The following is a 12,880-nucleotide window of genomic DNA, read 5'->3' as shown; positions in this document are numbered from 1 at the left end:
AGGGCATGACAAAACCCCAGATCCTCAAAAGGTTCTATAGCTGCACCATCAAGAGCATCCTGACTGGTTGCATCACCACCTGGTATGGCAACTGCTCAGCATCTGACCATAAGGTGCTACAGAGGGAAGTGCATTCGGCCCAGTACGTCACTGGGGCCAAGCTTCCTGCCATCCAGGACCTATATAAAATAGGCAGTGTCAGAGGAAATCCCATAAAATTGCCAGACTCCAACCACCCAAGTTATAGACTGTTTTCTCTGCTACCGCACGGCAAGCAGTACCGGAGCACCAAGTCTAGGACCAAAAGGCTCCTCAACAGCTTCTACTCCCAAGCCATTAATGAAATTCGCCACCGGACTAGTTACATTGATCCCCCCCCCCCTCCTCCCTTTTGTACACTGCTGCTACTCGTTGTTTATTATCTATGCATAGTCACTTCACCTCTACCTACACGTACAAATGACCTCAACTAACCTGTACCCCCGCACACTGACTCGGTACCCCCTGTATATAGCCTTGTTATTGTTATTCTTGTTGTGTTACTTTTTATTATTATTTTTTACATTAGTCTATTTGGTAAATATTTTATTAAATCTTCTTGAACTGCGCTATTGGTTAAGGTTATGTGTAAGCAAGCATTTCACGGTAAGGTCTACACTTGTATTCGGCGCATGTGACAAATAAAGTTTGATTTGATCTCTACCAGAAGGTTATCATTAGCATAATCGCTAACTGCTACCACAAAGTGTAGATCTACACGCACCGCATACACAAACAGGGGCATGCCTCTGCAGTTTCAGAAATGTGCACGTAAATACAAATCCCAGATGGATTTTGTTAATGACTTAACATTAACTTGGTTCAATACATTTTAGTTGACTCCATACTAAATTCAATACATTCCGTTTTAATGTCTGGAGTCCGTGATTATACCGCGTTCTCTGAAACACAGATTTTATAGTGCCCCATTTTAGCTTTGTAATGCTGTTAACTGTCTCAACTCCCAGTATTAAGGGAATAACATCCTCTTAAAACGTGAGTAAATGGTGAACATTGAGAAAGATGCACCGGTTTTCAGTAGCGCGAGTGGCGGCTCAAGCTGCTCTTGAAGTCCTTAATTGAGCAAATCCCCACACAACTCAAGTTGATGTAGTTGTCTAGTGTGTTAGGTTGCCAATGCGTTTACAGTTTCATTATGAACATGCCATGAGAAAAAGGTTTGTGAAAAAAGCAAGTGTACAATTTATGTAATGCATCGCAGTGTGAAAATATTGCTTTTACATCATGTTGAAACCTAATATTCCACAAATGACTTATTTCAATGATTAGGTTTTTGTATCAACATTTTAAAACAAAACATGTATTTATAGGGTTACATATTTGTTTGTAGGGCACAACATGTGTTTCAGAAGAAGGCAGAAGCATATTTTCTGGTACTCCTATATATTATAATATTAATAATAATAATAATGCTAAATTGTGCTAAATTGTTATATTGTGCTCCTACATTTTTAAGGAGGAGCCTTGCCACCAATTAATGTATTTAATTTAGAGCCCTGCACATACACATTCTTTAACTTGGCAGGGATAAATATAGGTTGCATTGTACATGTGTTAACTGGCAGTGGCATACACATTTTGGCTTGGCCGAAATCTGCACCAGAAAAGACACTGACTAAACTTTTCTAAAAGCCCACATCTGTAGTAAACAAGGCCGTCCAGAAACCTCACTGTAATACATTTTTTACTTACCACAAATCTCTCGGCGTGCTGCTCCACGTGCTTGAAGGTGGGGATGGAGATGGGTACGGCCTGCTTGTCACTGTAGTCGTAGCTGAGCTGGGCCGCGCTCTCATCCCCGGCCTCCAGGCAGTCGGCCTCCTGGGGAGGCACAGACAGCACGGACAGCACCAGCTCCCTCTCTCCAGTCCGGATCAGATCCACCACCTGCTTGTGGGTGGCCCCCTCCACGCTCACTCCATTACTGTGGGACGCATAGAGCAAGAGATGGCGGAATGGAATCAGTGCTCATGTTATGTCTATTCATGGTGGTAGTTTTTTGTTAGGCCTATTCCCTATACACGTGGTCTGCGGTTGTGAGGCCGGTTGGAAGTACTGCCAAATTCTCTAAAATTACATGAGGCGGCTTATGGTAGAGAAATTAACATTCAATTCTCTGGCAACATCTCTGGTGGACATTCCTGCATTCAGCATGCCAATTGTGTGCTCCCTCAAACCTTGAGACATCTGTGGCATTGTGTTGTGACAAAACTGCATATTATAGAGTGGCCTTTTATTGTACACAGCACAAGGTGCACCTGTGTAATGATCATGCTGTTTAATCAGCTTCTTGATATGCCACACCTGTCAGGTGGATGGATTATCTTGGCAAATGAGAAATGTTCACTAACAGAGATGTAAACAAACATGTGCACAACATTTGAGAGAAATAAGCATTGTGTAAATGGAAATTCTGGGTTCTTTAATTTCATCTTATGAAACATGGGACCAACACTTTACATGTTGCATTTATATTTTGGTTCGGTGTACATTGTGAATTGACGTGCAATTGTATGATTTGTTTTGTTTGAATGGAAACCCGATTTAAAAAGCAAAATTGTCAATTTGCCACATCCCTACCGTATACCGCCCAAGCCTAACTAACAGTACTGAGGCCAGAATGGCAGCAGGTGTATTGGCTAATCTGCTTATCAGAACAAAAGGGGTGGAGGGAGGGCAGGGCAGCACCTGCTTGCCATACACCTTGTTTCCATCATTACTTATTCATTTCAGTAATACCAACAACAAAAAAGAGTGAGAGAGACAGAGGCTGAGAGGTGGGGGGGGGGAGATGGAAGAGAAAGGAGTTTAATATGAAAGAGAAAGAAACAAGACTTGAGGGGAAATTGGATCTTTCCTCAAGCTTATTCAGGGGTACTCAAAAGAATGGGAGACAAAAAGGGCTAGAGGGTGTAGGTCAGGGATGGGCAACTGATGGGGGTGGGTGCCACAAAATCTGAACTCATGAGGGGCTGATCTGATCTGAGGGCCACCAGTTGCCCATCCCTGGTGTAGGATAACCCCTCTCCGCAACACAGCTTTGATGTAGCCTTGATCCTTCTTTCAAATCAGAAATACAATTCAGTGAAGCACCAAATTCATCTCACGAATATCCTAAATAGAAACGAGAAGGTAGGGAACTGAATAGGGATGAAGCCAAAATAAACAGGAAAAGTACCAAGAAAGAGTTGCCCAACTTCTTGATACTAGGCTACTTCATAAGATATGTTTCACTCACTGACAAGGGTGGATCTAAATTAATTGAAATCGCGAATTAAAACTTTGCCTAGATTTTAAGTTTGCACAATCAATAGTGGCGACTGACATCAACCTAAAGCCATCTGGTAAAACAGAGAATGTGCATGCACAAATAAAACCAACTTTGATCAACCTATAGGCCTGATCCACTGACATGTGAGCTAGAAGTGGTGTCGGCACCGGGAGAATAACTTGATGACCACACAAAGTTTATTTACAACCGTTGGGAAAGCAGAAGTAGCTGGTTAATGTGTCACATGAACAGTATCGATCATATGACACAGGCAGAGTGGCAAGTTGCACAAGTTGTTGATAAAAATATAGCCTAGCGTTAGGAAGGCAATCCCAACGGCACCTAATTTTCTATATATTTACCAGGGCCCGTAGTGCACTACGTAGGGAATAAGGTGCCATTTGGGACACCTGTTGATGACTCAAGTTGGGTCTACCATGTTCCTCATTCTTTCTCTCGATTTTTCATTGAGAGAGAAAAGTTTGGTATCAATTCCATTTCACTCATGTTATTCAAGAGTAAGGGAAACTAATATTTCATATAAAAGCAGAAAAATATGTGCCCTGAAGAGACTGCACTGCTTCTGCAATGACATAAATGGAGTAATGTGGTACAGAAAGACCATATCCTTTGCAGCCTTTATTTTTTAAAAGGATGGTATGAAAAGTTAATTATCTCCTCCGAGGTTGATTAAAATAGGCTATTTATGACTTGAGGTGTTGGCCTTGGCAAAAAAAACATTGCTATTGTACAGTGTCTCAAGGGTCCAGCCATGCCTGTTTCAACTCCACCCAGACACACCGACTTGCACACAAATACACTCAGAAATATGGCAGGGGTGTGGCCTCCCGGGTGGCGCAGTGGTTAAGGGCGTGTATATGTAAATATATAAATATATATTGTAATGAAACAGCAGGGAGTAGGCCTCAAACCCTCGACCTTCTAGCCCGAGGTCCAGCGCGCTATCGTCTGTGCCGCAAAAGCATGCTCGTGCAGCAGGGTCGATTTCCTCGCTCATAAAGCCAGGGTCGTTACACTACTCCCTCCTTTCAAAGAGCGTGTCCTCACACTAGCTTGCGACTCTACGTCTTACAGGAACGCGCACCATCCAAGCACACGCACTGTCGTGGATGCAAGGTCCGATCACTTCTGACACCAATGTAATGAAACAGCAGGTCTCGAACCACTGTGCCGCAAAAGCAGGAACGATATATATATTACACACACACACACACACACACACACACAGTTGAAGTCGGAATTTTACATATACTTAGGTTGGAGTCATTAAAACTCATTTTTCAACCACTCTACAAATTTCTTGTTAAAACCTCTTAAGGTTACCCCTTAGTTTTTCGAACATTCTGTTAAAAATCGCGCAACATTTCAGCGTCCTGCTACTCATGCCAGGAATATAGTATATGCATAAGATTAGTATGTGTGGATAGAAAACACTGACGTTTCTAAAACTGGTTAAATCACGGCTGTGACTATAACAGAGCGTGTGTTTCATCGAAAAGCGCAAGAAAAACTGATCACAGAAAACTGGGAAAAATATCCATTCGCCACTTGCATGTATTGTCTATGGGGAAGCAAATTACATGGGGCTGAGATTGCAAGTCCTACAGCTTCCACACGATGTCGCCAGTCTTGTCAATTGCCTGGGCTTTGTTTCTTGGTCAAACGAGTAAAAGAGAGCCCATTCCTTCCGGTCTCCGACAGGATGTTTTGGAGGAGAAATTTCCGAACATGATTTGAAGACGTGGAGCTATTCAATACACATCGCCCCGTGATCAATTTGATAGATTATTAATGTTTACTAATACCTAAAGTTGGATTACAAAAGTATTTCGAAGTGTTTTGTGAAAGTTTGTCGACTTTTTTTATTTAAAAAAATGACGTTGCGTTTTAAAACTGTGTTTTTTCCTGGAACACACACTTTTCATAGATCGATATTTAGGGTATATATGGACTGATTTAATCGAAAAAAAGACCCAATAGTGATGTTTATGGGACATCTAGGAGTGCCAACAAAGAAGCTCGTCGAAGGTAATGAATGTTTTATACTTTATTTCTGCGTTTTGTGTAGCGCCGGCTATGCTAATTATTTTGTTTACGTCCCCTTCAGGTATTTCGGGGTGTTGCATGCTATCAGATAATAGCTTCTCATGCTTTCGCCGAAAAGCATTTTAAAAATCTGACTTGTTGGCTGGATTCACAACGAGTGTAGCTTTAATTCAGTAGCCTGCATGTGTATTTTAATGAACGTTTGAGTTTTAACGAGTGCTATTAGCATTTAGCGTAGCGCATTTGCATTTCCAGATGGCTAGATAGGGCGCCTGCGTGTCGGGTGGGCTTAAGAGGTTAAAGTGGCTAGTGATTATAATTTACATCATTTCCCATCAATTCCCATTATTAAAGTGGCTGGAGATGAGTCAGTGTCAGTGTGTTGGCAGCAGCCACACAATGTAAGTGGAGGCTGTTTAACAGTCTGATGGCCTTGGGATAGAAGCTGTTTTTCAGTCTCTCGGTCCCTGCTTTGATGCACCTGTACTGACCTCGCCTTCTGGATGATAGCGGGGTGAACAGGCAGTGGCTCGGGTGGTTGTTGTCCTTGATGATCTTTATGGCCTTCCTGTAACATCGGGTGGTGCAGGTGTCCTGGAGGGCAGGTACTTTGCCCCCGGTGATGCGCTGTGCAGACCTCACTACCCTCTGGAGAGCCTTCTGGTTGTGGGCGGAGCAGTTGCTGTACCAGGCGGTGATACAGTAATAATAATAATAATAAATGCCATTTAGCTGACGCTTTTATCCAAAGCGACTTACAGTCATGTGTGCATACATTCTACGTATGGGTGGTCCAATCGAACCCACAACCCTGGTGTTACAAGCGCCATGCTCTACCAACTGAGCCACAGAAGGACCACAATACAGCCCGCCAGGATGCTCTCGATTGTGCATCTGTAGAAGTTTGTGAGTGCTTTTGGTGACAAGCCGAATTTCTTCAGCCTCCTGAGGTTGAAGAGGCGCTGCTGCGCCTTCTTTACGATGCTGTCTGTGTGAGTGGACCAATTCAGTTTGTCTGTGATGTGTACGCCGAGGAACTTAAAACTTACTACCCTCTCCACTACTGTTCCATCGATGTGGATAGGGGGGTGTTCCCTCTGCTGTTTCCTGAAGTCCACAATCATCTCCTTAGTTTTGTTGACGTTGAGTGTGAGGTTATTTTCCTGACACCACACTCCGAGGGCCCTCACCTCCTCCCTGTAGGCCGTCAGTAATCAAGCCTACCACTGTTGTGTCGTCCGCAAACTTGATGATTGAGTTGGAGGCGTGCGTGGCCACGCAGTCGTGGGTGAACAGGGAGTACAGGAGAGGGTTCAGAACGCACCCTTGTGGGGCCCCAGTGTTGAGGATCAGCGGGGTGGAGATGTTGTTGCCTACCCTCACCACCTGGGGGCGGCCAGTCAGGAAGTCCAGTACCCAGTTGCACAGGGCGGCGTCGAGACCCAGGGTCTCGAGCTTGATGACGAGCTTGGATGGTACTATGGTGTTGAATGCCGAGCTGTAGTCGATGAACAGCATTCTCACATAGGTATTCCTCTTGTCCAGATGGGTTAGGGCAGTGTGCAGTGTGGTTGAGATTGCATCGTCTGTGGACCTATTTGGGCGGTAAGAAAATTGGAGTGGGTCTAGGGTGTCAGGTAGGGTGGAGGTGATATGGTCCTTGACTAGTCTCTCAAAGCACTTCATGATGACGGAAGTGAGTGCTACGGGGCGGTAGTGTTTCTTGGGAACAGGAACAATGGTGGCCCTCTTGAAGCATGTGGGAACAGCAGACTGGTATAGGGATTGATTGAATATGTCCGTAAACACACCGGCCAGCTGGTCTGCGCATGCTCCGAGGGCGCGGCTGGGGATGCCGTCTGGGCCTGAAGCCTTGCGAGGGTTAAGACGTTTACATGTTTTACTCACCTCGGCTGCAGTGAAGGAGAGTCCGCATGTTTTCGTTGCAGGCCGTGTCAGTGGCACTGTATTGTCCTCAAAGCGGGCAAAAGTTATTTAGTCTGCCTGGGAGCAAGACATCCTGGTCCGTGACTGGGCTGGTTTTGTTTTTGTAGTCCATGATTGACTGTAGACCCTGCCACATACCTCTTGTGTCTGAGCCGTTGAATTGAGATTCTACTTTGTCTCTATACTGACGCTTAGCTTGTTTGATAGCCTTGCAGAGGGAATAGCTGCACTGTTTGTATTCGGTCATGTTACCAGTCACCTTGCCCTGATTAAAAGCAGTGGTTCGCGCTTTCAGTTTCACGCGGATGCTGCCATCAATTCACGATTTCTGGTTAGGGAATGTTTTAATCGTTGCTATGGGAACGACATCTTCAACGCACGTTCTAGTGAACTCGCACACCGAATCAGCGTATTCGTCAATGTTGTTATCTGACGCAATACAAAACATATCCCAGTCCACGTGATGGAAGCAGTCTTGGAGTGTGGAATCAGCTTGGTCGGACCAGCGTTGGACAGATCTCAGCGTGGGAGCCTCCCGTTTTAATTTCTGTCTGTAGGCAGGGATCAACAAAATGGAGTCGTGGTCAGCTTTTCCGAAAGGAGGGCGGGGCAGGGCCTTATATGCGTCGCGGAAGTTAGAGTAACAATGATCCAAGGTTTTTCCGGCCCTGGTTGCGCAATCGATATGCTGATACAATTTAGGGAGTCTTGTTTTCAGATTAGCCTTGTTAAAATCCCCAGCTACAATGAATGCAGCCTCAGGATGTATGGATTCCAGTTTGCAAAGAGTCAAATTAAGTTCGTTTAGAGCCATCGATGTGTCTGCTTGGGGGGGGAATATATACGGCTGTGATTATAATCGAAGACAATATTATTATTCTACAATGTAGAACATAGCAAAAATAAAAGAGATCTGTGTGTAATATATATAAACTTTTAGTGCCTTTTACGAGGCATTACAATACATTGTGACATACACGTGCCCGACTTCAGATGAGTACCGTGGGGCTTGGACTCTAGACATTTTCGTGAGAAGACCGATATCTGGTATGTCTGACAAACAGTTGTAGCTCTGACAAACAGTTGTAGCTCAGCCATCTTCCACTGCAGATGTGGAAGGCCCACATAGTTGGATGCGAATTGAGATGCAGCCCATGCCAAAAATAATATAGCTTAAACGGACAGATTTTGATGGTTATTTAAAATAAATAAATATATATATATATATTCTACCATTCAAAATTTTGGGGTCACTTAGAAGTTTCCTTATTTTTCAAAGAAAGAACATTTTGTGTCCATTTTAAAATATCAAATTTATCAGAAATACAGTGTAGACATTGTTAATGTTGTAAATGACTATTGTAGTTGGAAACAGCAGATTTTTTTTAATGGAATAGGTGTACAGAGGCCCATTGGGGCGGCAGGGTAGCCTAGTGGTTAGAGCGTTGGACTAGTAACCGGACTAGTAACCGGAAGGTTGCAAGTTCAAATCCCCGAGCTGACAAGGTACAAATCTGTCATTCTGCCATTGAACAGGCAGTTAACCCACTGTTCCTAGGCCGTCATTGAAAATAAGAATTTGTTCTTAAACAATGCTACCTAATATAATGTTTACATACCCTACATTATTCATCTCATATGCATACGTATATAATGTACTCTATATCATATACCGTGGGGCTTGGACTCTAGACTGCATCCTTATGTAATACATGTATCACTAGCCACTTTAACTATGCCACTTTGTTTACATACTCATCTCATATGTATATACTGTACTCGATACCATCTACTGTATCTTGCCTATGCTGCTCTGTACCATCACTCATTCATATATCTTTATGTACATATTCTTTATCCCCTTACACTGTGTATAAGACAGTAGTTTTGGAATTGTTAGTTAGATTACTTGTTGGTTATTACTGCATTGTCGGAACTAGAAGCACAAGCATTTCGCTACACTCGCATTAACATCTGCTAACCATGTGTATGTGACAAATAAAATTGGATTTGATTTAATACTGAAGACAAACTATGAAATAACACATATGGGATCATGTAGTTACCAAAAAAAGTGTTAAACAAATCATTGACATTCCTCAAAGTAGCCACCCTTTGTCTTGATGACAGCTTTGCACACTCTTAGCATTCTCTTAACCAGCTTCATGTGATAGTTGCCTGAATTGCATTTCGATATACAGGTGTGCCTGTTAAAAGTTAATTTGTGTAATTTCTTTCCTTCTTAATGCATTTGAGCCAATCAGTTGGTGTAACAAGGTAGAGGTAGAATACAGAAGATAGCCCTATTTGGTAAATAATGGCAAGAACAGCTCAAATAAGCAAAGAGAAATGACAGTCCATCATTACTAAGACATGAAGGTCAGTAAATCCCCCAAAAATAAGAACTCTATTCTTAAAGTTTCTTCAAGTGCATTTGCAAAAACCATCCAACGCTATGAGGACCACTACAGGAAAAAACAACCCAGAGTTAGCAGAGGATAAGTTAATTATCTTTAAATGCACCTCAGTTTGCAGCCAAAATAAATGCTTCACAGAGTTCAAGTAACAGACATCCCAACAACTGTTCAGAGTAAACTGCGTGAATCAGGGCTTCATGGTTGAATTGCTGCAAAGAAACCACTACTAAAGGATACCAATAATAAGAAGAGACTTGCTTGTGCTAAGAAACATGACCAGTGGAAATCTGTCCTTTGGTCTGAAGAATACAAAATTGCAATTTTTGGTTCCAACCGCTGTGTCTTTGTGAGACGTAGAGTAGGTGAACGGATGGTCTCAGCATGTATGGTGTGATGGTGCTTTGCTTTTGACCGCAGAGTGAAGGAAAAGCAGCCAACAAGTGCTCAGCATATGTGGGAACTCCTTCAAGACTGTTGGAAAAGCATTCCTCATGAAGCTGGTTGAGAAAATGCCAAGCTGTCAACAAGGCAAAGGTTGGCCACTTTGAAGAATCTCAAATATAAAATACATTTGGATTTGTTTAGAACTTGGTTACTACATGATTCCATGTGTTTCATAGTTTGTCTTCACTATTATTCTACAGTGTAGAAAATAGTAAATCAAATTTAAACTTGAATGAGTAGGTGTGTCCAAACTTTTGACTGGTACTGTACATATTTACAGCAAGTAACAATGATAATTGTCCATTGAGAAATGTCCTCCCCAGATACATACACTAAATGGCTAAAAGTATGTGCACACATGCTCGTCAAACATCTTATTCCAAAATCATGGGCATTACTATGGAGCTGCTATAACAGCCTCCCCTCTTCTGGGAAGACTTCCACTAGTTGTTGGAACATTGCTGGGGGGGACTTGCTTCCATTCAGCCACAAGAGCATTAGTGAGGTCGGGCACTGATGTTGGGCGATTAGGTATGGCTAGCAGTCAGCGTTCCAATTCATCCCAAAGGTGTTCGATGGGGTTGAGGTCAGGGCTCAGTGCAGGCCAGTCAAGTTCATCCACACCAGTCCCAACAAACCATTTCTGTATGGGCCTCGCTTTGTGCTTGGGGGCATTGTCATTCTGAAACAGAAAAGGACCTTCTCCAAACTGTTGCCACAAAGTTGGAAGCACAGAATCATCTACAATAGGGGTAAGTAACCCTGTTCCTCGAGTGCCTCAGGACTGTTCCAACTAGGCACCACACCTGACCAACTGAGCTAATTGATCAGTTCAGTGACTGACTAAATTCCACACACCTGGTCCAGGTTGGTTAAATCAAAAACCATGAACATGCTGCAGCACTCCAGGACCAGGGATGCCTACCCCTGTTCTATAATGTTATTTGTATGCTGTAGCGTTAAGATTTCCCTTCACTGGAACTGAGGGGCCGAGCCCGAACCATAAAAAACAGCCCCGGACTATGATTCCTCCTACACCAAACTGTACAGTTGGCACTATGCAATGGGGCAGGTAGTGTTCTCCTGGCATCTGACAAACCCAGATTCGTCCGTCAGACTGCCATGGTGAAGCGTGATTCATCACTCCAGAGAACCAGTTTCCACTGCTCCAGAGTCCAATGGCGGTGACCTTTACACCACTCCAGCCGACATTTGGCATTATACATGGTGATCTTAGGCTTGTGTGTGGCTGCTCGGCCGTGGAAGCCCATTTTATGAAGCTATCGAGGAACGGTTCTTGTGCTCAAGTTGCGTCCAGATGCAGTTTGGATCGGTGGTCCCGTTCTGCGAGCTTGTGTGGCCTACCACGTTGTGGTATATTTCCACTTCACAATAACAGCTGACCAACAGCTGACCAGGGAAGTTCTACAAGGTCATAAATTTGAGGAACTGACTTGTTGGAAAGGTGGCATCCTATGACGGTGCCACTAGCTACTGCCAATGTATGTGTATGGAGATTGCATGTCTGTGAGCTCGATTTTACACATCTGTCAGCAACTGGTGTGGCTGAAAAAGCCGAAACCACTCATTTGAAGGGGTGTCCACATACTTGCGTATATATAGTATATATTGACTCTGGACAGCTAACTTAGTTAGCTAGTTTTAAAAATCAGAGGTAGAGTTGACAATTAACCTAGCTAGCTAAGTTAGACGTAGCTAGCTAGCTTGCTAACGTTAACTAGCCAGTCTTGGTGGATATGCCAGCTAGGAAGCTAACGACCGCTATTATGGGTAAAGAAAGCCGACTTACACCTCAAGAATCCTATCACCCTTTGATATGCCAGCTCGGTCCGCAGCCCCTCCAGGCAAAACAGCACTGACATGCTGAAGAGGGGCGTACAATTCCCCATTAATGCTTCGCAGTTGTCCTCCTTCGCTAACTTGTCCACGAACGTTGAATCCATATCCTGATTCCGACTTTACAATTCTAACCATCCGTGGACCTGACGTCACCTGGGTAGCATATTGGCCTCCGGTACCGACTACCGAACCTGCAGCGGGTCCATTACTGGAAGCCGAAAGGAGAGCCGACCGAATTTCATCGCCTTCAACATCCGCCATCTTCTAATCAAAGCCGTACCCCCTCCAGTCTGTGTCTAGCGGATTCAAAACAACAGAGAGTTCGATTAATCTCGCCCGTGTACGCGTCTTTGCACCGGATGAAAGATGACATTCGATTTGGAATCGGGGACGGGCTACCTCCCGGGCGTGAAGCAAGTGCCCCCCCACTGTCATATGGCGAAGTCGGCTCAGAACCAAAGTGACGTAGAAGCATGATGTTTTCCCTGGTTTTAATGCCTATGGTTTTCCCATGCCAGCGTGATTACAATTCAACCCGGCCAGCGTAAAATAACTCCCTCAGAAATACACTCAGACGAGCTCCTTGTTATTAACCCGCCCCTCGATCGCATCACGAGACCCCATACGGAGATAGAATACAACTCACAAATGTGTACCATAAACAAAACAACGCACAAGTATAATTTACTATCCACACACAACCTCTTGAATTGCATTTTTTTTTTATAAATGCAAAATTCTTTGTAAATATGGATAAAGTTGCGAGTAAATGCTCTCACATTGCTATTCAATTCAATTTCAAGCCAGTTAGTGA

The 12,880-nt window shown here is 43.7% G+C and overlaps 1 protein-coding gene across 2 annotated transcripts in view; it reads right to left on the bottom strand.

Moving 5' to 3' along the window:
- The window catches only part of LOC118399111 (sorting nexin-27-like), a 42,235-nt gene extending 29,649 nt beyond the window's left edge, over positions 1-12,586 (bottom strand). The window contains exons 1-2 of one of the 2 annotated variants that reach the window (XM_035794914.2): positions 12,017-12,586; positions 1,753-1,984 (exon numbers count right to left, since the gene is read on the bottom strand). In XM_035794914.2, the coding sequence (XP_035650807.1) occupies positions 1,753-1,984; positions 12,017-12,327 (543 nt within the window). In that variant the 5' untranslated portion in view covers positions 12,328-12,586. The remainder of the gene's footprint in view (positions 1-1,752; positions 1,985-12,016) is intronic. The other variant, XM_035794913.2, reaches the window with a different exon arrangement.
- Between the last annotated feature and the right edge of the window lie 294 nt (positions 12,587-12,880).

Source organism: Oncorhynchus keta, chromosome 20 (assembly GCF_023373465.1).
Source record: "Oncorhynchus keta strain PuntledgeMale-10-30-2019 chromosome 20, Oket_V2, whole genome shotgun sequence".
Taxonomy (NCBI): Eukaryota; Metazoa; Chordata; class Actinopteri; order Salmoniformes; family Salmonidae; genus Oncorhynchus; species Oncorhynchus keta.
The sequence above is the reverse complement of the archived record's forward strand: the minus strand, read 5'-3'. Positions and strand labels throughout refer to the sequence as shown.